This window comes from Hyla sarda, chromosome 3, assembly GCF_029499605.1.
Source record: "Hyla sarda isolate aHylSar1 chromosome 3, aHylSar1.hap1, whole genome shotgun sequence".
In the NCBI taxonomy this organism is placed as follows: Eukaryota; Metazoa; Chordata; class Amphibia; order Anura; family Hylidae; genus Hyla; species Hyla sarda.
Genome location: NC_079191.1, coordinates 348870984 through 348894982, shown reverse-complemented (window position 1 = coordinate 348894982; position 23999 = coordinate 348870984). Strand labels below are relative to the sequence as shown.

The 23999-nt window shown below is 44.7% G+C and overlaps 1 protein-coding gene across 1 annotated transcript in view; it reads left to right on the top strand.

Moving 5' to 3' along the window:
* ACTN2 (actinin alpha 2) overlaps positions 1–10121 on the top strand; it is a 108591-nt gene extending 98470 nt beyond the window's left edge. Inside the window, exons 20-22 of the mRNA XM_056567533.1 lie at positions 2026–2091; positions 5891–6049; positions 8064–10121. Coding sequence (XP_056423508.1) covers positions 2026–2091; positions 5891–6049; positions 8064–8222 — 384 coding nt within the window. The 3' untranslated portion in view covers positions 8223–10121. The remainder of the gene's footprint in view (positions 1–2025; positions 2092–5890; positions 6050–8063) is intronic.
* Positions 10122–23999: the final 13878 nt, after the last annotated feature.

Genomic DNA, 23999 nt, shown 5'->3' with positions numbered 1-23999 from the left:
TGGTCGTCATTAGCACAAAAAAAATTCTGTGTGCATTTTCCCTGACATTTATGTCCCTTGGCCAAATTGGTCGTAGATTCTACTGCTGACCAAAAATTATAGGATGGAGTTGAAGGGTGTATAGTGGTTGGCTTTGAATGGGATATAGACATTGCCACAGATTCTGAAATAGAGTCATGGATAGAAGGCTGACTTAAAAGCCAGGTGTACTGATTTGGACACAGATTGGTCCACCATACTTTTAATCATGTTTTGTTCAAGTATATCATTATTTTTCATCCCTTGTCATTTTATTGTATGTATTCTCAGAGAACATAATGGATAAGAGACTAAAGTCTTTTGTAAGATAATGATGATGAATCCACTGAAGGATTTTATGAGGTAAAAAGGATAGGACAAAAGTAAAATAGTATATAAGGCAAACATATGGGGAGTACATTCAATATTGAAATATAAAACTTCACGAGAAGATATAGAATGTTGAGTCCTGTCAAAGAAATGGAGCGGTGGCACACAGACTTTTAGTGAGCGCAGCAGGCGGGAGGCTGTCAGCGCTGCACTGAGGAGAGACTGAGTGCTTCAGTCGTGAGGTAGCTTGTATTGGGAATGAAGTCTCGCGATATCCGAGACAACTGCTGTGCTGAGGGAGATAAACAGCCGCAATGTATATAGCGGGGAGTTGGAAGAGAAATTCCTGAGGAAAGTAACACTATGCTGGTATTAAAGAGGTAAATGGTAGTGGTGTGTGAGGGGAAGGGGGGAAAAGGGGGTATGAATAATGGATAGAGGGAAAAGAAAATATTTTATATATACGCAGGCTGATATGAGGAATATATGAAGTAAATAAGAATGAAGGGGCAATAAATAAATAAAAAAGCCAAAATGAAATAAATATATAGACAATGCAATTAATTATATATGCTATTATGAGAAAAAAACAATGGATCTCTGTGAGTGCAGCAAAGAGGGAGGAGCTACGCATAACAGACTATTTATCCCCTCTCCTCAGATACGATTGGCTACTGCTGTTACCTGTAATGTTTGGTTTCACCTTAAAGTTTTCTGGTTTGTAATCTTTCATTAACTACTTTGCTGCTGTGAGTCAGTAAAGAAAGAATATTGCACATATTGTGAGTCTCCTGTCGGACGTAAAATCATTTTCCAACATGGTGCAAATACCTTTATTGTACATTCACAAGTACAGGATCTGCTGCAGGTTTGATGCTTCAGATTTGAAGCTACAAACTTGATGCTGCAGATATGAATGTAAATAAATGATTGAACACAACATCAGCAGCCGGTCCTGGACGTTTGTATGTACCTTTAGGGTAGGGTCCTATGTGCCGTATTTTGCTGCCTATTTTATGCAGCTGATTTTACTACCCATTGACTTGAATAGGGAGGAAAATATGCAGCAGCAAATGCACAGCCAAATAGACAGCAAAATACGGCACATGTGACCCTACCCATAGACTTTCTTTCACCGCTTCTCCCCACTCATTCTAGCTACCGGTGGGGGCCTCAGCACCAATAAATACACAAATGATAAAAAGTATAATGATAATTTCCTAACATCTGAAAATTGTCTGTCTTAGACAACCCCTCCAAGTCTCTACACAGTCTAAGCAAAAGCATAATCCTTGCTGTTTCCCTTTACTAAAATGTAATATTTGCTAATTAAAATGAGAACCTTCTTTTTATCATTGCAACTCCTCAGTCTATAGTTTTCTTTACCACACATGATATGTTCTTTTTCTATGAAACTGCATATTAAACCAGTGTTTCTAAAGCGCGGTCCTCAAGAACCCCCCCACCATGTCATGTTTTCTGGACTTCCTTAGTCTTTCACAAGTGATATAATTATGGTCAGTGAATCAGGCATCACCACAGTTATATCACCTGTGAAAGACCAAGGAATTCCAGAAAACATGACCTGTTGGGGGTGTTTGAGGATATCGATTGAGAAACACTATTAAACAATGTGCAACTACTGACTTTAATGTTTTCAATATGATCAACCAACAGAGGAAAAAGGGAATGATGGATCATGAAGACTTCAGAGCTTGCCTAATTTCAATGGGTTATGATCTGGTAGGTAATGTGTATTTATGACTTTTTTTTTTATAGATAAATGGTAAAATAGCAGTTTACAGACACGCTGGAGTTTGAAGGTACGTTCACATTGCTGAATTCCCACGGTATTTCGCAAGTGGAATTCCGCGCAGTGAATATTACCATCAGTGTGAATGGGTCTTCCGTGAGACCCGTTCACACTGAGGAATTTCAGCAGTGGACAATTCCACCGCTAAAATTGTTCCGCACAGAGAATGAACATGTTCATTCTTTGTGCGGAATTCCATGAGCACTGCATAGTCGTCAATGGTGACGGCGCAGCGCCGCGCAGTCCTACTAGCCGAAGTATTTTCGGTGGGGACCACCAGACGGAATCTCCGCCTGCTGAATTCTTCAAGCGGAGATTCCGCAGTGTGAAAATTTCTCAATGTAAATATTTTACAAAATTTTTGTTTCACATCATTACAACATAGTTGTTTTTGTTAGAGTTGAGCCCTTAGGCTGTACCCCATAAGTTTTATAGGCATTGAATAGATTGTGAATGCCATTCCATTTAAACTCCTCCTCACTGGGAATCGTGTTCTAGTAATCAGTGGAGGCCCTCGAATAGGTGATGAAAGTGATTTTGGGTTCCTCTCTAGTATACCTATGTACACTAATTTATGAAGTGGTCAGGGAGACACTATGAAATAACAGATATACTACATGCTCAAAGGTTTGCGAACACCACTATTAATCTATGGATTCAATTTTAAACACCAAGAAACTGGAGTTCAAACAACACCATCATCTAAAATTTATAGTTTATTATTTACTTTAAAAAAAAAAATTACAGAGGTGATCCTACAGGGAAAAAAGCTCCATCTTGCTGGCCGCTCAAGTACAGTACACAGAATGGGACCATAAGGGGGGGGGGGGGGCGGGGTATGGACAACTAGAATTCAAAGGGCCCCACAGCAAAGCCATTATATAGTATAGAAAATATGACATATTGCCTATCTCTGAGTCAGATGCTGAATTATAGACAAAGAAATATTCATTTTGAGTCTAAAATTATGATTATGAGTATTAAAGAAGCCCTTCGGATTTTATTTTTGTCCATATAATGCACACTTACTATCACTAGGCTTACGGCGCCATTTGTTTTATTCCAGCACAGCTACATCTATGTGTTTCGTTACAGTAACTTGGTCATGTGATCACCAGTCTGACTCTCCAAACCTTTCAGTACCTAATGTGTCAGGATGTTAGTTCTGGGTTCTCACTTCCTGTGGACTACAAGATGACATCATCATCTACCAGATCCCTCCTCCTAGTTCCCAGACCCCTCCCATCTCCATCTGCTATCTCTATGGGATCAGGCAATATAGAAATTATACACCTCTCCTGAGGCTGTGTTCATGCATTGCGTTTCTTGTTGTGGTTTTTCAGTTTTTTGCCAGGATTTTCCTAAAAGGTACTACTTTACAGCGATTATGAAAAGTCACCGTAGAAACAGCCAAAATAAAGTAAAAACATGTAAAAAAAAATGCTGTAAAAAGTCAATGTGTGAGCACAGCCTAAAGGCCCCAAATATTCATAAACACCTCCATTGGGATTATTGGTCAAATCACTTTTGCCTGATGGCATTTGTTCTCTAAAAGATCACTCCTGACACCAACCCACTTTTGAATCTAATAAATTCACCTGGCTGACCCCAGCACTAGCAGTCTGATTAGATGAACAGGTGCAATGATCAAACACCTCACCCAATCTCTGTGCACAGTCAGGGGATTCATAAGAAATGTAAACAGCATTATCAAGTCATTTCAGTGATGGATTTGCAATCAGAAATAACAGAAAAACTATGTCACATCAGCTAAAACAGGTTATCAAAAGGCATATACGAGAACTCCTACATTATTCTCTAATAATATAATTATAGCCTACGCTGCACTATATAAGTGGAAAAAAACTATTTCCCAGAGTGCTTCTTTAACAAATCCCTGTCTTGAGATATGAAGAGATATATGCACACTGTGTTTCCAGCATCTGAAGGTATTTCTGATTCGGAACGCAAGAACAGCATGTTGGCGGCAAAGTGCAGATGACACTGACAATGCAGATGACAAAAATCTATCTCAGTTTCTTTTCAATGCCTTGTCAGTTTATTGTCAAAGCAGATTTGGAGCAGAACTTCAAAGTACAAGTGCATGATTCCAAACAGAATTCTCAAGAATCAACAAGTCAATTCTTGAAGCGGAATTTAAATCCACATAAGATTTTCCATTGAAATCAATGGGGCTGGGTTTTCAAGCAGATTTTGAGGCATAATCCATCAGGAAATCCATGCTGCAAATGGCTTAATGTGAACAAACCCTAATAGTCCAATTATTTGCAGGAACAAGGCACAACATACTATTATGGTGTAGCACAGGAAGTGGTTATCGTATATACTCGAGTATAAGCCAAGTTTTTCAGCACGATTTTTCGTGCTGAAAACGCCCCCCTCGGCTTATACTCGAGTGAACTCTCCGCTTGTCAATCCCTTCTCAGTGGTCTTCAACCTGCGGACCTCCAGATGTTGCAAAACTACAACTCCCAGCATGCTGGGAGTTGTAGTTTTGAAACATCTCGAGGTCCACAGGTTGAAGACCACTGCGGCCTTTGTCATCATCCAGACCCCCCTTTAGTTTTCTACTCACCTCCCCTCAGTGGGAAGGAAGGGTGAGCTGGTCTGGGCCATCTATGCTGCAGGGACCATCCGGTGGGGAGGGTTAGTCGTTCCGGGCTGTCCATCTTCACCGGGAGGCCCTCTTCTCCGCTTCGGGCCAGCCCCGGACTAGTGACGTTGCCTTGAGGATGACGCACAGGAAAGTTCCTGCGCATGAACGTCCCTGTGCGTCGTCATCAAAGCAACGTCACTAGTCCGGGGCCGGTCCGGAACGGAGAAGATGGCCTCCCGGTAAAGATGGACAGCTCGGAACGACTAAACCTCCCCACCGGACGGTCCCTGCAGCATAGATGCCCCGGAACAGCTCACCCTTCCTTCCCACCGAGGGGAGGTGAGTAGAAAACTAAAGGGGGGTCTGGATGATGACAAAGGCCGCAGTGGTCTTCAACCTGCGGATCTCCAGGTGTTTCAAAACTACAACTCCCAGCCTGCCCGGACAGCCGGTGGCTGTCCGGGCAGGCTGGGAGTTGTAGTTTTGCAACATCTGGAGGTCCGCAGGTTGAAGACCACTGATGAAGGGATTGACAGGTGGTGATGATGATGGGGGGGGATGATGACAGGGTGATGATGACAGGCGGTGATGATGACAGGTGGTGATGATGACAGGCGGTGATGATGAAGGGGGGGATGATGACAGAGTGATGATGAAGGGGGGGATGATGACAGGGTGATGATGACAAGCGGTGATGATGAAGGGGGGGATGATGACAGGGGTGTTAATGACGGGGGTCTGGATGATGACAGGGGGGATGATGATGAGGGGGATGATGACAAGGGTGATAATGACAGGGTGATGATGATGGGGTGATAATGACAGGGTGATTATGATGGGGTGATAATGATGGGGGTGTTAAAGATGGGGGTCTGGATGATGACAGGGGGGATGACGACATGGGGGGATGATGTATTTCCCCCCCTAGGCTTATAATCGAGTCAATAACTTTTTTTTTCCTGGGTTTTTGGGGTGAAATTAGGGGCCACGGCTTATATTCGGGTCAGCTTATACTCGAGTATATATGGTAAGTTAATGTAGAACACTAAAGTGCTGTCCTACCTAGTGTCTTTGTCTACAGGTAATATTTTGTCATATATGATTGCTTGTAGGGAGAAGCAGAGTTTGCTCGGATTATGGTTCTGGTTGATCCCAATAATACAGGATCAGTGTCGTTCCAGTCATTTATTGATTTCATGACAAGGGAGACGGCTGAAACAGACTCAGCAGAGCAAGTCATCGCTGCCTTCAGAATTCTAGCTGGGGATAAGGTTGGTCAAACATTGTTTTTACTTCTTTGTCTAATAAATGTGAGAAACACACTGCTACCTAATATCTTAAAAAATACTACTATATACTACAAAGAAAAATTCTGATTTGTTGTGGTCACAAGCCTTAGGTGCAACCAGTGTCACCCCTTCCATATCCAGCCTTGGGCCCAAACACTATGGGGGAGATTTATCAAAACCTTTTCAGAGGAAAAGTTGCCCATTTGCCCATAGAAACCAATCAGATCGCTTATTTCATTTTTTTAACAAGGCCTCTGCGAAATGAAAGAAGCGATGTGATTGGTTGCCATGGGCAACTGGGCAACTTTTACTTTGCGCAGGTTTTGATAGATCTCCCCCATAATGTTTGGGCCCAAGGCTGGATATGGAAGGGGTGCCACTGGTTGCACTAAGGCTTGTGACCACCACAAATCAGAATTTTAGTTGTATAGTAGTATTTTTTTAAATATTAAGTAGCAGTGTTATTAGAGTATTTAATGTACTTGGTCCTTTTATACTTAAACACTTTATGGTGACATTATGTGGGGTGCTTATGATTAGGTACCGTACAGTAGGTGCTGCAGAGGACACCATGCAACATAAGACAGGACATTTTTATTTACAGTGTATTTGAAAAATCTTTCCATCATTTCACTTTTTTCACATTTTATGTTGTGGCCTGATACAAAAATAAAAATAAAAATTGGTTTTCCCTCATCTGCCCCCAATACCCTATAATGACAAAGTAAAACAGAATATTAGAAATCTTTATTTATTGAAAAGGAAAAATTTTTAATATTGACATAATGATTCAGACCCTTTAGTTGAAGCACATTTGGCAGCTATTACAGCCTCCAGTCCTCTTGTGGAGGATGCCACAAGGGTTACACACCTAGATTTGGGGATATTTTGCTATTCTTCTCTGTAGATCCTCTTATGTTCCGTCAGGTTGGATGGAGACAATTGGTGAAAGCCATTTTGGGGTCTCTCCAGAGATGTTTAACTGGGTTCAAGTCAGGGCTCTGACTGAACCACTCACCAGACGAAAGATTCTTGTTTTTTACAGTCTGAGAGTCCTTTAGGTGCTTATTGGCAAACTCTAGGCTGTGTTTTTACTGGAAGGCTTCTTTCTTGCCACTCTGCAGTAATGGTTGACCTTCTGGAAGTTTCTCTTGTCTGCACACAGGCACTTTGGAGCTCAACCAGAGTTTTTTAGTCCTGGTTGTTACAAACTTCTTCCATTTAAAGGGGTACTCCGCTGCTCAGCGTGTGGAGCAAAATGTTCCGAATGCTTTGAGCTGTCGCCGGGAACTCGTGATGTAATAGCCCCGCCCCCTCAGGGGCGGGGCTATAACGTCACGAGCTCCCAGCGCCGGCTCTAAGCGTTTGGAGCATTTTGTTCCAAACACTGAGCAGCGGAGTACCCCTTTAAGGATTATGGAGGCCACTGTGCTCATGGGAACAGTACAGCAGAAATCCTCCCTAGCCTTCTCCAGATCTGTGCCTCCCCTCTTTTGTCCTCATCTGATATGCATTATCAGCTGTGAGACCTTATATATACCGGGGCGGTGTCTTTTCAAATGATGTCCAATCCACTGAATTTATGTCCAATCCACTGTCCAGCATTTCTACCTTTGGTGACGTGACATCAAATGCACACTTGTCCAATCAGTGGCTATAGTGTTGTCCTGCCTCAGCCACTGATTGGCTAAGCTGGAGTGTGACATCATGTCTCCAAACCCGGGACAGCAGGCTACAACCTCCTTGGCCAGGTTTTGTGGCCCGACAAACCCTTTAAGCTTCTAAAGGCTCTTTAAAAGAGCACCAATCAACAAGGTTAGCACTTGTATTGTGGCAGCAGTCCCCCCGTCTAAAAGGGCCCTAAATCTAAATTGCTTTGTCAATGGGCACATGTCTTGCTACCCTTCAGGCCAGATAACAACTTACCATTTATAGACAGCCTATAAATGTACTTCTGGTTGTAATACATGATTATTTTCTATGTTTGTCCCTGCAGCCTTATATTTTAGCTGATGAACTTCGTAGAGAGCTTCCTCCAGATCAAGCCCAGTACTGTTTATCCAAGATGTCACAGTACACTGGCCGTGGTGCTGTCTCTGGTGCTCTGGATTATTCTTGCTTCTCAGCAGCTTTGTATGGAGAAAGTGACCTGTAACTGATTTCCTGTAGGATGCTCGCCTTCAAACCTAAAACATAGATGGTGTGCTTGCAGACTTTCAATGAGCTTAAAGGGAAACATGCATTAAAATATATGTGCTTAAAGAGGACCTGTGGTCAACTCCAAAAAATTGAGATGTTACTGTCATTAAATAGCGTATGGTGCCCCAATCATACAAGTTTTACAGTTTCTTTTTATACCCTTCCCTATCTGAGATATGAGGGTTTAAAGTTTGTCTGACAATTCAGGGAATCGATCAGAGGGGCATGGACTTCATTTTAAAAAGGGCAGTGAATGTCAGGTAATGGGTGGGGTTGTACAGTGGGTAGGTGTGGATGTTGTACATTGAGAGGCATGTATGCCTAATACAGTACCGCTAGGCTGTACAATCCCACCCATCACCGGGTGGTGGCTCCCATTACTAAAATACTCAGGTATCACCCATCTGACTGATTCCCTGAATTGTAGGATAAAGTTTAAGCCCACATATCTTGGGAATTGAAGGGTGTATAAAGAAACTGTAAAAAGATGTGTGATCAGTGCCCCTGAGCGATTTCATGATAATACAGTCTCATTTCTTGGGGGGTTGGTCAGATGTCCTCTTTAGAGAGCCACATCACATTACACTAAGGCTGGGAATTAATAATTTGTTGACTAGAGAAGTATGAAAATCTGTGAATATGTTTTTCCTTTCTGCAGGAAAGTGTTTTAGGTATAATCTTACATACAGCATTGTTTTGTCACTTGAATTAGGCTGGTTAGACATTTTATATTACCATAATATGACCTGACTTAAATATAGCTGCAATATTCAGACCTTGGGTTCTTACGATTACAGTTTAAGTTTAATGTAATAGAACTTCAGGGGTCCGGACATTGCAGCTGCCACAGATTTTAAGATGGAGCCATATTACAGCTGTATGAATCCAGTCTAAATGAGGTAGAACTAAATAACATATTTTAACATCAATTTATAATATACTTCTTCATAGAGATTCATTTTCATGGTGGGGGGATTTGGTGCAGCACATGTGAAGCCAAAAAATACATAGTGTCCACAGCACTAAAAAAACGGCAATGAAGTTGGACGTGATCTGATTAAAATGTTTGTGCTAAATTCACCTATAATTCTCTTTTGTCAATATATAGCGAGTTCTACCTTATTAACATATCGGCCCAGATTTATCAAACTGAGAGAAAAAAATTGAGTGATTTTTCCCACAGCAACCAATCACAGCTCCGGTTTCACTTTATCAGAGCTCGTTAGCTGAGCTGTGATTGGTTGTTGGGGGAAATTAACTCAATTACTTCTCTCACACAGTTTGATATATCTGGGCCATCATCTTTACCTGATAGATACATACCAATGTTCATCTAACAAGACTTAGGTTGTACTTACAGTCTTTGGCAAATAAAACATTTTAAGGATTCATTTTTAGACCTGCTAATGTTTATATTTAAGCCTTATCCTGCTTTCAACATTTCACAATTTGAATTACTGCTTTAATATTTGTACCAAATTTGAGTTACTCGGCTTCTTCTTTAGTGTGGAAACAGACTACAATTTTTCTCCATTTCTCTGTCAGGCAAGTGGCCTAAAAGTACAAGGCTCCATGCACATAGCTGCACATAGAACAAACCAGGAGAAATGAGAAACACAAATCGAGAAGAAAACCTCACATAACCTAAAGGTCGTACATTATAGTTAAAGCAAAGAGTTTACAAAGTTACTAACTTTTTTATGTAGATTTAAACTGTGAAATGTTAAAAATGTCATTAAAAGAAAAGCAATACGAGAGAAAATATTTACATTTTTCTGAACCAGTTCACTGCTTTACTATCATAAATATACATGTCATGTAAAAACGAATCCAGATAGAGCTACATAATAAAGACCTGCAATCCTATAATAAAGACTTTGTGTTTTTATATATTCAAAAAGAATGAAAATAAGAATCATATACATCAGATATTAGGGAACATTGATAGCAATTGCGTTTCAAACCTGGCTCCTGACTGCCACATAACATGATACATACATGAGGTCCTTGTCACAGATTGTATATTGGACCTGCAGCTTTAACACATTTAGCTTGTATGGAGAGGGCTTAGGAACCCACTCCATGCCCGGTGCCTGTCAGCAGCAGACAGACACCACTCATATTCAGCATGGAAAAATCTCCTAGAGCAGCAGTCAAAAAGTGTTCAGCACATGTCATTAGTGGTTCAGGGGTTGGATCGAAGCAATGGTGGGGTGCCAATCCATTGTCATGGCAGCCAGAGGCCTGTGACTAAGCTACTGTTACAGTCTGTCATAGGCAGGCTGAACCAGTAGATCACTGATAGACTGGATCAGTATAATACTATTGTGATGTCCGTTTATTTGTTTTAGTATTTTTCTGTTTAGGTGTGTATTCACACACTAAGATCAGAGCAGTTTTCTATTCTCCCTGGATTGGGAATAGTTAATGCTCTGAAGGAATATGAACTCGGATGTATATTTTAAGCCAGACTTCTCCGGCATTCAGGGCTGGTTATTGTGTTATACACTTCCAAGTCTGCTTGAGAATTTACCTTGTATTTATCTTATGATATTTTATCTGAGGTTTTTAGCCATGGTTAATTAGTCTTGTTTAGTAGATTTTAGTCTGTGTTACATTAGTTGGGTTTTTAGGATTGTATTTTCGTTCTGTTATGTCACTGTTCACACTGATTTTTCTTGTATCCATTTCTGAGTTTTTGTAACAAGACATCCCTGTTAACTTTTAATGGGACTCTGGGGAATTGAGTTCTAGTATCAAGACATTCCTGTGTTTTCAGGAGGTTTTCTGGCGGATTGAGTTTTATTCCTGTTTGCTCCTGGAGTCTATGCTGACTCATCCGTTTCCCAGTCTTGTGTTCTGGACCTAATCTGTTTGGTAGTTATCTGTGTTCAGTGTGAACAGTGTTCTATAGTTATATCCTGTTTGGTTGATCTGATCTTTGTCCTTTGTACTTGTATCTGTTTGTGAACAATGTCCGTTTTTAGTATTTGTATCCTGTTTGGTATATCTTGTTGTCTAGTAGTTTTCCATTTCTGTTCTGGCCCGTGACTGACTATGTGTATATATATTTTTTTACAGTACTGCACTTTAGCGCAGGCATTAACTGGCTCCAGGTTGTCGATCCATCGCTTAGGATGGATGGGCAAGTAGGCAGGGAAAGTGTTTTTAGGGTCAGTTCAGGGCTCTCTCTCCCTGTCCTCCAGTTGGTCAAGACAACTATAATATTACATTGATTTCTATGAGCAATCAAATGATTGCTCATACAAGGAGGCTAAAAATGTATTTAAAAAAAAAGTGAAACAAATGTTTGTTTGTTTTTTATCCAAAAAGCTACAAAAAGTCAAATTGGTACCAATAGAAAAATTACAGATTACGGTGCAAAAAAAACAAAAACCCTATACAGATTGTAATTATACTGACCTGAAGAATTAAGATAACATGTCAGTTTGGCCGCATGGTAAACAGCTTCTTAAAAAAGAACAACCAATAAACCAGGTGGCTATCTCCACAATCCCACATTTGTGTCTATATCATTACTATAATTAACTGACTGGTCCTGTGTCAAAAGGGCCAGTTGACCAGTGATCGACCTATATAGAGCTGCATATTGTGATGAGATATCCACCTTAAAGGGGTACTCCGCACCCCTAGACATCTTATTCCCTATCCAAAGGATAGGGGATAAGATGTCAGATCACCGGGGTCCTGCTGCTGTGGGCTCCCGTGATCTCGGCTTCTGCACCCACCTGTTCGGCTTCCACCTCACACCGGCAACGCTGGAGGATTCGGAGCCTGACCACAATGGCGGACGAGCATGACGTCACGACTCTGCCCCCTGTGACGTCACGCCCCGCCCCCTCAATGCAAGTCTATGGGAGGTCCGTCACGCCCTCTCCCATATACTTGCATTGAGGGGGCGGGGCGTGATGTCACACGGAGCGGAGTCGTGACGTCACGCTCGTCCACCATTGTGGTCGGGCTCCGTAGCCTCCAGTGTTGCCGGTGTGAGGTGGAAGCCGAACAGGTGGGTGCAGAAGCCAAGATCCCGGGAGCCCACAGCAGCGGGACCCCGGCGATCTGACATCTTATCCCCTATCCTTTGGATAGGGGATAAGATGTCTAGGGGTGCGGAATACCCTTTTAAGAGAGTGTTTCAATGAAACAATATTATTGTTGTATTTTATTTTCTCAGCCTACATATTTAACATTCAAGATTAGGTCAAATATTTCCATCATTCAGTGGTTCTTTCGAATGCCCCTTTACTTGGGCCGTTTGTCAGCTGAAGGGGCATTAGTAGGAATGCTGGTTCCCAATAATTGGTCAACAACGAATGAGAGCACTGATCTGATCTCATGTGCTGACCTAAAAATCATTGTTAGTTGCTGTACATCACCCTGTATAAACAAGGGATGTTCAGCCACCAATGAAGGAATTAAAGGGCCACAGGAACGATCCAGTGAATGTTTGTGCGGTCTTGCTTGCACGATCATCAAGCCATGTAAAGGCTGGATTGGCGCTTATTAACATGCAGTTGCTGGCTCATCTAAAAGGGCCCTGAGTCACATTACATAAATTGAAGTTGTTGGCACATTAGTTTATCCTTATGGTGGCAGAATAGTCAAGTGCTGAATATGTGCAAGATACAGACATATGGGGGATGAACTGAAACACTGCATATACATATTCATATCACATGTCTAGTTTATGAATAATAAAATCAAAAATATTGATACAGTGATCAATACCCACAGAAAATTGGAACATAGTGAATCAAATAGTAGATTCTGACAGTTCTTAAATGGGCTCTGTCAGATGCGAAAACTTTTTATATGTTGTACATCGTGGCAAAACATTAACCTTTCTAATATACTTCATAAGAACATTTTATTTCCTTTTTATAGAAATCATGGCTTATAAAATCATTGCTTTGTCCACGATGAAGCACAGGCATGGACAAAGTCCAGTAAGTGAGGGAGGACTAGCACTCCTCTGTGCTCTCTCCTGTCTGATAGTACTCCTCTGTGCTCTCTCCTGTCTGATAGCACTCCTCTGTGCTCTCTCCTGTCTGATAGCACTCCTCTGTGCTCTCTCCTGTCTGATAGTACTCCTCTGTGCTCTCTCCTGTCTGATAGGACTCCTCTGTGCTCTCTCCTGTCTGATTTTACTCCTCTGTGCTCTTTCCTATCTGATAGTACTCCTCTGTGTTCTCTCTTGTCTGATAGTACTCCTCTGTGTCTGATAGGACAAAAGAGAGCACAGAAGAGTACTATCAGACAGGAGAGAGCACAGAGGAGTACTATTAGACAGGAGAGAGCACAGAGGAGTACTATCAGAAAGGAGAGAGCACAGAGGAGTGCTATCAGACAGGAGAGAGCACAGGGGAGTCCTATCAGACCGGAGAGAGCACAGAGGAGAGCTATCAGACCTTAGAGACCACAGAGGAGTCCTGTCAGACAGGATAGAACACAGAGGAGTACTATCAGACAGTATAGAGCACAGAGGAGTCCTATCAGATAGGAGAGATCACAGAGGAGTGCTATCAGACAGGAGAGAGCACAGAGGAGTACTATCAGACAGGAAAGAGCACAGAGGAGTACTATCAGACAGTATAGAGCACAGAGGAGTGCTAGCCCACCCTCACTTACTGGTCTTTGTCCATGCCTGTGCTTCAGCTTGGACAAAGCCATAATTTTATAAGCCGTGATGTCGATGAAAAGGAAGTAAAATTTGCTTATGAAGTATATTAGAAAGGTTAAAGGGGTACTCCAGTAAAAAAGATTTTGGGTCTCCCAGCAGGACAATAACCCCTAACCCCAAACATACGTCAATAATCACCCAGAAATGGATGGCAACAAAGTGCTGGAGAGTTCTGAAGTGGCCAGCAATGAGTCCAGATCTAAATCCCATTGAACACCTGTGGAGAGATCTTAAAATTGCTGTTGGGAAAAGGCGCCCTTCCAATAAGAGAGACCTGGAGCAGTTTGCAAAGGAAGAGTAGTCCAACATTCCGGCTGAGGGGTGTAAGAAGCTTATTGATGGTTATAGGAAGGGACTCATTTTAGTTATTTTTTCCAAAGGGTGTGCAACAAAATATTAAGTTAAGGGTGCCAATAATTTTGTCCAGCCAATTTTTGGAGTTTGGTGACATTATGTCCAATTTGCTTCTTTTCCTCCCTTTTTTGGTTTAGTTCCAATACACACAAAGGGAATAAATGTGTATAGCAAAACATGAAGCAACACTGTGTGGACAGCTCTCTCCCTTGTGATGCCAGCACCAGCGCACGGGCTAGCCGGCAGCATCCCCGGACCGGATCAACGGTATAACAAAGGAATGTCCAGCGCCAAGTGCGGTAAAACGACAGGTACTTTATTGTAGGATCAGCAGATACAAACTTGCATCAGGCAGGAGCCGACGCATTTCGGACCGTTACAGGTCCTTAGTCATGGCATAACACACAGGATAAAATCCAAACTATGAATACTTTCTTACATGCATTACTTTACTTTTTTGTGTGGGTTTTTTATGCCTGAATTCAAGTGTTCATACACATCCATTGTTCCATTTCCATGTTTTCCACATGTTTTTATTAAATGTGATGTCATGATACATGTGATGTTCCTAAGAAAGTATTTAAAGTTTGGATTTTATCCTGTGTGTTATGCCATGACTAAGGACCTGTACCGGTCCAAAACTCGTCGGCTCCTGCCTGATGCAAGTTTGTATCCACTGATCCTACAATAAAGTACCTGTCGTTTTACCGCACTTGGCGCTGGACATTCCTTTGTTATACTATAGCAAAACATGTGTTACTATAATTCTTTTCTGTGAGAAATACTTCATTTTCTTGAAAAATTTCAGGGGTGCCAACATTTACAGCCTTGACTGTATACCATGTGAACCACCACTGTCGCAGTGTAGGCTGAGTGTCAACCTGTGAGTAGCTAGCCCTGGGGAGTCTGTTAGGGCTGTGGGGACAAATGTAGCCTGATATATGTTTGCTTTAGGGGAGAGCGGTGCTGTGTTTATACCTGGGGAAGGCTGTAGTTGGGTCCTGTTTGGGGCCTAAATGGCCGGGTGAGCTGGTAGATTACAGTGGGAATTGGTTATCCTGCAGGGTGGCCTGAGTAGATAGTTACCCCTGAGGAAGTTGCCAATTTCAGGCAACGGAACGCATGGGGTTCCTGTGACCCCGTCCTCCATCACCTATTTGGTCCGGGATGCTAGCTTGTGTCATTACTTTCAGGACATGCAAGTATAGGTGTTGCCCTGGCTTGGTTTCTCCATATTGACTATTTTCATCATGTCTTTTCATATCTGTGTGGTCATGTGTGTTTAATATATCAATCATGTGCATCATATGTTTAGTATTGGTCACCTTGCCCATACAGTGATATTGATTTATTATATGCTAGGTTCTGACTTGCTATTTATTTGACCATAGAGGACGGGTGTCTATATAGGTGAGGGGGTTCATGGCCCCTCCCCTTAGTTGTGCACTGGCTTTTAGCCAGGTTTTTATGGTTCTTAATGTGTGTGTTCAATATTTGTTTAACCCTGTATGTGCAATCTGTCTTTTGTACTGAAGTGTACTAATAAATTAATCTCAACTGGTATTACCGGGTGTTCTGCTATTTTTCAGTGATGTCTTTTTCTTACTATTGATATTGTGCTTCCTTCATCACTGAGTAGCACCCCACTTGATTATTTGATCAGGTTGAGCCCCCCCCCCCCCCCCCCCCACACACACACTTTCCTTCCTTTCTTTGAGTAGATAGTGTGACCTAGATTGAGGAGCCTGGATTTTAAGCCCAATTAAGTCAGTCCTAGGAGCAGCGGACTTGGCATAGTAGCCAATGGAATGGGTAGTCAAGTGGAGTACTGAGAGTGGGGTCTGTAGGAGCCAGTCTAACCCCTTGATAGTCATAAGAAGAGATATTGCTACTAAGCAATTGTCACGATGCCGGCTGGCAGGTAGTGGATCCTCTGTGTCGGAGAGGGATTGGCGAGGACCGCGCTAGTGGACCGGTTCTAAGTCACTACTGGTTTTCACCAGAGCCCGCCGCAAAGCGGGATGGTCTTGCTGCGGCGGTAGTGACCAGGTCGTATCCACTAGCAACGGCTCACCTCTCTGACTGCTGATGACAGGCGCGGTACAAGGGAGTAGGCAGAAGCAAGGTCGGACGTAGCAGAAGGTCGGGGGCAGGCGGCAAGGATCGTAGTCAGGGGCAACGGCAGGAGGTCAGGAACACGGACTAGGAACAGACAAGGGAACGCTTTCACTAGGCACAAGTGCAACAAGATCCGGCAAGGGAGTGCAGGGGAAGTGAGGTGATATAGGGAAGTGCACAGGTGGGAGCCAATTAAGCTAATTGGGAAGATTGGGCCAGGCACCATCATTGGTGCACTGGCCCTTTAAATCGCAGAGACCCGGCGCGCGCGCGCCCTAGGGAGCGGGGCCGCGCGCGCCGGGACAGGACCGAGGGAGAGCGAGTCAGGTACGGGGGCCGGGGTGCGCATCGCGAGCGGGCGCTATCCGCATCGCGAATCGCATCCCGGCTGAAGGCGGGACCGCAGCGCACCCGGTCAGTGGATCTGACCGGGGCGCTGCAACAACGAAGATGAGGCGAGCGCTCCGGGGAGGAACGGGGACCCGGAGCGCTCGGCGTAACAGTACCCCCCCCCTTGGGTCTCCCCCTCTTCTTGGGGCCAAAGAACCTGAGGAAAAAAAACTCAATTTTTCCGTGATGAGGTCCGATGCAAATTAGGAGGGGTTCTGTGTGGAAACGTACGAGACAGTCCAATCTTTTATTGTAAAAACAATAGATGTAGAGGGGTCTGGCGAGACTGGTCACAGGAACGTAGAACCTGTTGATGAGAGAGGCCAAAAAAAATTTTCCTGCAGATCCGGAATCCAAGAAGAGCATAGTAGAGAAGGAGAAGGTAGAGGCAGATATCCGCACAGGCACAGTAAGGCGTGGAGAAGCAGAGTTGACATCAAGAACTGTGTCACCTTTGTGCGGAGTCAGCGTACGTCTTTCCAGGCGGGGAGGACGGATAGGACAATCCTTCAGGAAGTGTTCGGTACCGGCATAGTACAGGCAAAGATTCTCCATGCGGCGTCGTGTCCTCTCTTGAGGTGTCAAGCAAGACCGGTCAACTTGCATAGCCTCCGCGGCGGGAAGCACAGGAACAGATTGCAGAGGACCAGAGGAGAGAGGAGCCGGAGAGAAAAAACGCTTCGTGCGAACAAAGTCCATATCCAGGCGGAGCTCCAGACGCCATCCGGAAGAACGCATGTCAATGCGAGTGGCTAGATGAATGAGTTCATGTAGGTCAGCAGGAGTCTCTCGTGCGGCCAGAACATCTTTAATGTTGCTGGATAGGCCTTTTTTAAAGGTCGCGCAGAGAACCTCACTATTCCAGGACAACTCGTAAGCAAGAGCACGGAACTGAATGGCGTACTCGCCAACGGAAGAAACACCCTGGGCCAGGTTCAGCAGGGCAATCTCGGCTGAAGAAGCTCGGGCAGGTTCCTCAAAGACACTTCGAATTTCCGAGAAGAAGGAGTGTACAGAGGCAGTGACGGGGTCATTGCGGTCCCAGAGCGGTGCGGCCCATGACAGGGCTTTTCCAGACAGAAGGCAGAACACGAAAGCCACCTTAGACCTTTCAGTAGGAAACTGGTCCGACATCATCTCCAAGTGCTGGGAACATTGCGAAAGAAAGCCACGGCAATACTTAGAGTCCCCATTAAATTTGTCCGGCAAGGACAGGCGGAGGCTAGGAGTGGCCACTCGCTGCGGAGGAGGTGCAGGAGCTGGCGGAGGAGAAGATTGCTGGAGAAGTTGCGACTGAAGTTGGTGCGAAATGGTGGACATTTCCGACAGCTGACGGGTTAGAAGGGCGATCTGTCGGGCTTGCTGGGCGGCCACCGTGGTGAGGTCAGCGACAACTGGCAGAGGAACTTCAGCGGGATCCATGGCCGGATCTACTGTCACGATGCCGGCTGGCAGGTAGTGGATCCTCTGTGTCGGAGAGGGATTGGCGAGGACCGCGCTAGTGGACCGGTTCTAAGTCACTACTGGTTTTCACCAGAGCCCGCCGCAAAGCGGGATGGTCTTGCTGCGGCGGTAGTGACCAGGTCGTATCCACTAGCAACGGCTCACCTCTCTGACTGCTGATGACAGGCGCGGTACAAGGGAGTAGGCAGAAGCAAGGTCGGACGTAGCAGAAGGTCGGGGGCAGGCGGCAAGGATCGTAGTCAGGGGCAACGGCAGGAGGTCAGGAACACGGACTAGGAACAGACAAGGGAACGCTTTCACTAGGCACAAGTGCAACAAGATCCGGCAAGGGAGTGCAGGGGAAGTGAGGTGATATAGGGAAGTGCACAGGTGGGAGCCAATTAAGCTAATTGGGAAGATTGGGCCAGGCACCATCATTGGTGCACTGGCCCTTTAAATCGCAGAGACCCGGCGCGCGCGCGCCCTAGGGAGCGGGGCCGCGCGCGCCGGGACAGGACCGAGGGAGAGCGAGTCAGGTACGGGGGCCGGGGTGCGCATCGCGAGCGGGCGCTATCCGCATCGCGAATCGCATCCCGGCTGAAGGCGGGACCGCAGCGCACCCGGTCAGTGGATCTGACCGGGGCGCTGCAACAACGAAGATGAGGCGAGCGCTCCGGGGAGGAACGGGGACCCGGAGCGCTCGGCGTAACAGCAATATTTTGACAGGAAATGAATGGTGAGGTCAAAGCCCTTTAAAATCAGAGTAAAGTACAAGGAAAAAGTATTTTGAGTTAAGGGGAAAAGTGAGAGACAGTTGTGGTTCTGAGTAAAGTAAAACAAGCCTGGAAGAGGCTCCTGTGAAGAGAACAGGACACCAAAACAGATAACTGTTTAATATTAATATACACTTGTTAATATTGTATTTCTAGAAGCTTAGTAATGGCCCCACCTAATGTTAACATAGCCACTAAGCTGTTGTATGTTAAAAAAAAAAAAAAGTTTATACTACATTGGTCTGTGGTTGTCTTCTTTTAAAAGGGAACTATGAACCTGTACTGATTTTATCTCCAGCCCATAAGAGATATGCTTTTTTTTGTACTAATACATAGGAATGTGTCTTTCCACTCTCCATGCAGAGTTTGGCTTCCTATCTACTCTATATACTTTGATATATAGAGTTGATAATAAGGCCGCCACGGGAAGTTTGTGGTATGTGACTCGAGGTGGTTAGATGTATCACATCATGACGCCAGGTCCATTATCCTACGCTGTCTGAGGATATGACAGCTTCTCCTGGGCCAGGCGCAGGATAGTAAATACACTGATGCCAAGTTACAGATAAATAACTTTCCTGGAGGTAGCAGATCTCAAACAATACAGACTTTGGTGCAGAGAGATTGGCAGAGTGGTACCTGGGGAGTCTGTCGCTTTGCTAGGAGTTGTAGTGGCTGTTGAATGCAGCTTTAAGATTATTAGCAGCAGAGGCTGACTAGAAAGACTTAACTTGACTGACTGGAGTAGAGGTTTACCCTAAGAGCTTTACTTACCGTCAGGCTTTGACAATTCACCTGAGCGCAAGGGTACAGAACATAAATTAACATATAACATGACACGGATATAGTTCAGTTTGTTGGTCAGTTTGTGATGTACTCTTCTTGAATGCATTTCCCCTTCTCTACACACTCTCCCTCCCTGCTGCTTAGAAACATGTCCTAGAAACATGTTAAAAGTTTTGATCGGTCTGGGTCTGAGTTCAGACCCCGACCAATTGTTAGAACAAGCAGGGAAAAAGCGTGGCTGACGAGACAATCCCATAGAATTGTAAGTTCATCTCCCAGCTAGTTCTTATTATCAATCATGGTCAGAACACTCTCAAGAGCAGCACTACAGCCAGCTATGTAAAGGCATCACACAAGATCTACAGCATTAAATAGTTGGAATTCTTTAATGAAGATGAATTAAAAAGTGATTCATTTTGCATTTAGGAGTAAAATGAAAAACAAATAACTCTTTAAAGGGGTTATTTAATGGCAGGACATAAATTGTACCAGAAGGTCTTATTATTGTTTACCAGTGTATGCACAAGCTTTCCTCCCATCACTTCCATGGCTCAATTTCCCGGGTACCTTAATACAATTTGCTACTGAACCGGCAGCAATGCAGTACTGCAAAATACTTCAAGTCACAGCATTCCTAGTTTCCCCTAACACTGAAAAATAGAGCCCTACCAGCCTACCGACTTACCTCCCACAAAAATTTACTCCCACAGCAGCATGGCCATCAGGTACAGTCTGACAGCACTGAAACTATGCTGGTGATGTCACTCAAGGTGATTGGCTTAAGTAATGAGATGACTACAAGCCCTGCCCCTTGTCCCTAATCTGACAGCAGGGTGACCCAGTTTCTGGCGCTGTTTACCGTATGATATGTGGGTCCTTGTTGTGTACAATGGAGGCGGCTGCTGTAGTATGAGCCAAGATTTCTCTCTTCTCCATTGGACAGAACAGGGAATTTGTATTGACGGCGAGAACGATGACTGATGATCACATGGTGAGCAGCGGTAGAAACCGGGTCACCTGCACTATCTACCTATAAATTTAAGTTAGTGCCGGTGACTCTGCTGTAAGATTGTCTTTAATAGTAGGTAGTATCCCCTTAAAAGTAGTATAGATAGTTGAAGACATTAGACAGCAGCCCACCTGCAGCCAGCAGGACCCCCCTTTTAGCCAGCAGGGCCCCCCTTTTAGCCAGCAGGACCTCCCCCCCTTTTAGCCAGCAGGACCCGACTTTTAGTGAGCGGGACCTCCCTTTTAGCCAGCAGGACCCCCCTTTTAGCCAGCAGGACCCGACTTTTAGTGAGCAGGACCCCCCTTTTAGCCAGCAGGACCCCCCTTTTAGCCAGCAGGACCCGACTTTTAGTGAGCAGGACCTCCCTTTTAGCCAGCAGGACCCCCCTTTTAGCCAGCAGGACCCGACTTTTAGCCAGGAGGACCCCACTTGTAGTTGCTCACTTGCCTGTCGCCGCTCCGCTGTCCCATTCTGCCGCTCCCTTTACTGCTGCTGTTCCGTTCTGCCATCTGCATCATGTGGTCTTATGGAGGAGTATGTGACACACACTTCACTCTGCTTCCTCCAAAGCGTTACTCTGGGCGCAGAGGAGGACGTGGAGTGACGTGGGTGTTACATGCTCTTCCATAAGACCACATGATGCAGACGGCAGAACGGAGCAGCAGCAGTAATCGGAACGGCAGAACAGGGCTGCGGCATGATGTGGATCAGAGAAGCAGCGGAGCACTCCACCAGGTATCGGCTTTGGTATCGGGGACATTATACGAGTCCCCGATACCATGCAAATACCGGGTATTGGCCCCAATACCGATACTAGTATCGGTATCGGGACATCCCTAATAATAACCATTAGAAGGAAGTTATATCATTTCGACCACTTTATCATTTCGACAATTTTTACAGTATGTAGAACAGTATTTTGTATCAGTATATGTAAGCCAATACTGGGAGTGGGTCCAGAAAACAGTTACACACATTTACATTAGGGACCGACCGATTATCGGATTGGCCGTTACTATCGGCCGATATTCACGATTTTGTAAGTTGACGGTATCGGCATCTAACCTGCCGATAATGCCGATAATGCGGGCGCTTTAAATCAATGAACTGCAGCGGCTTTTGCGGGGCCAGAGACCACCGCCGCCACCCACTTCTTTCCCCCTGCCTGTCCTGGGGTCCTGAGTCCAACCACCAACGCTGCCCGATTCCCTCCCCTTGTGATGTTACGGCCTGCCCCCTCAGTGAGAATCTATGGGAAGGGGGTGCAAAGACTTGCATTGAGGGGGCGGAACGTGATGTCACATGACAGGGCGTGACGCCACGAGGGGGCGGGTGTGAACAAGGAAGCCCGCACACAGCGTTCGGAACTCAATGTTCCGGATGCTGGGTAGCGGAGTAACCCTTTAAAAAAAATTGTTTAAAAAAAAAAATATCATGCCTTTGAAAAAAATACCTATACATGAAAAGATAACATATACAGTACATACTTCAATTATAAAGAATCTACAACTCTTCCTGAAAAGAAGACTTCAAATATCTACGGCAGAAGTAATAGCAGAATTCAGGGAGGCAAAATACTAAAGAATTCATTCAGTCTTTAAAGGCGGGTATCCTAAATATCACATTTATCACCTATCCAGTGTCATACACTGCGCTCCAGCCGCTAGTACCGGCCGTGAGCGCATGGTCCCTGAATCCCCTGCCGGCGGGGCTGGGATTCGCTTCGCGGGACACGCCCGCATGCGAGTCCCTGCCTGTCACTCACCATGCTCCGCTGCTGTCTCTTCCTCTGTGTCTCAGCTCTGGTGCGCGCTTCCCCATCTCCTAGGGTGCGCGCGCGCCGGAGTTCTGAGATTTAAAGTGCCAGTACGCCCTTAATTAGTTGTTGCACCTGACGTCACATTATAAGTCCCTGCACATCCCACACATCCCTGCCGGATCTTCAGTGCCATTTGCCTGAGATTAAGCATTCCATACAGTCTGTTTGCCTTGCCCTTGTTCTGACCCTTCCGATACGTTGCTTGACTGGCACCTTTGCCGCCTGCCTTGACCTTCTGCTAAGTCCGACTACGCCTCGGCCTCATCCTACTGTACTTCGCCTCACCCAGCTGCCTGTGTGGTCGTATTGGGGGTAGCAACCTGGGTGTCGCCTGCTGCAGCAAATCCATCCTGCCTTGCGGCGGGTTCTGGTGAAGACCAGCGGCACCTTAGACTCCGCTCCCTGATACGGCCCGTGTCATCAGCCACACAGGTCAGTGGATCCACATCCAGCATCATTACATCCAGTTGCAGTTTACCATGGTGTTTATGCAGTACATATGTATAAAGCCTTGGGATAGAGCTGGACAGCATCTTGTAAGAGTGGGGGACATACTCTCCATGGCTTGTTAGAAGAATATAGGTGAGACAATGCTGGACAATTACACAGCGATGCATAGTATTGTGACTGTGTACATGTTTCAGTACATAACAAGTGGTATGTCATTTACTAGCATTTCTGGGGCACATATGGCTCTGTGTATTAAAAACACACTATAAATTGTTTATCGCTCTTTAAAACGCCTCTACTACAACCTCGTATCCTGGGAGTTCCCTCCTTCCTATGTAAATCTACAGCAAAACAGTAGTATTTCCATATTTGAAAAGAGAATTTTTGGATGTTTTTAGTCGCAAACAGATGTGTGAGCCATGTGGTATTTATAGTTTCCTGGAATAAAATACACGGTGTTTCCCACTCACAAGTGTTCATAGCTGACCGGACAAACACTATAACATTTTACAGACATCAATGAAGTGGGGCATCATAAGGGATCCACACTCCAGGCCAATAAATAACACCGTATCAAGCTGCTACTATAGTACAAGCAAAAATGTCCTGTTTTGTACTTTCTATTGTTGGACAATTTGGTCTTAAAAGAGAAATGTGAAAGTTTTGTGTGTGTTGTCGTGGTTTCCACTAGAGGCCTTTGTGAATTTTGGGAATCCCATTGTTGCCGGTTAAATTTATTGTTCCTTGTCCAAGTAAGAGGCTCTCATCACCGCAAAGGTGGTAAAGTGAAGAAACACTTTTAAAAACGAGGCGTTTCCTTTATCACCTACTTACAAGGAACCAACAGTGAGAGTCATCATTGGACTTCTGACCATCCAAGAGTCAAGAGC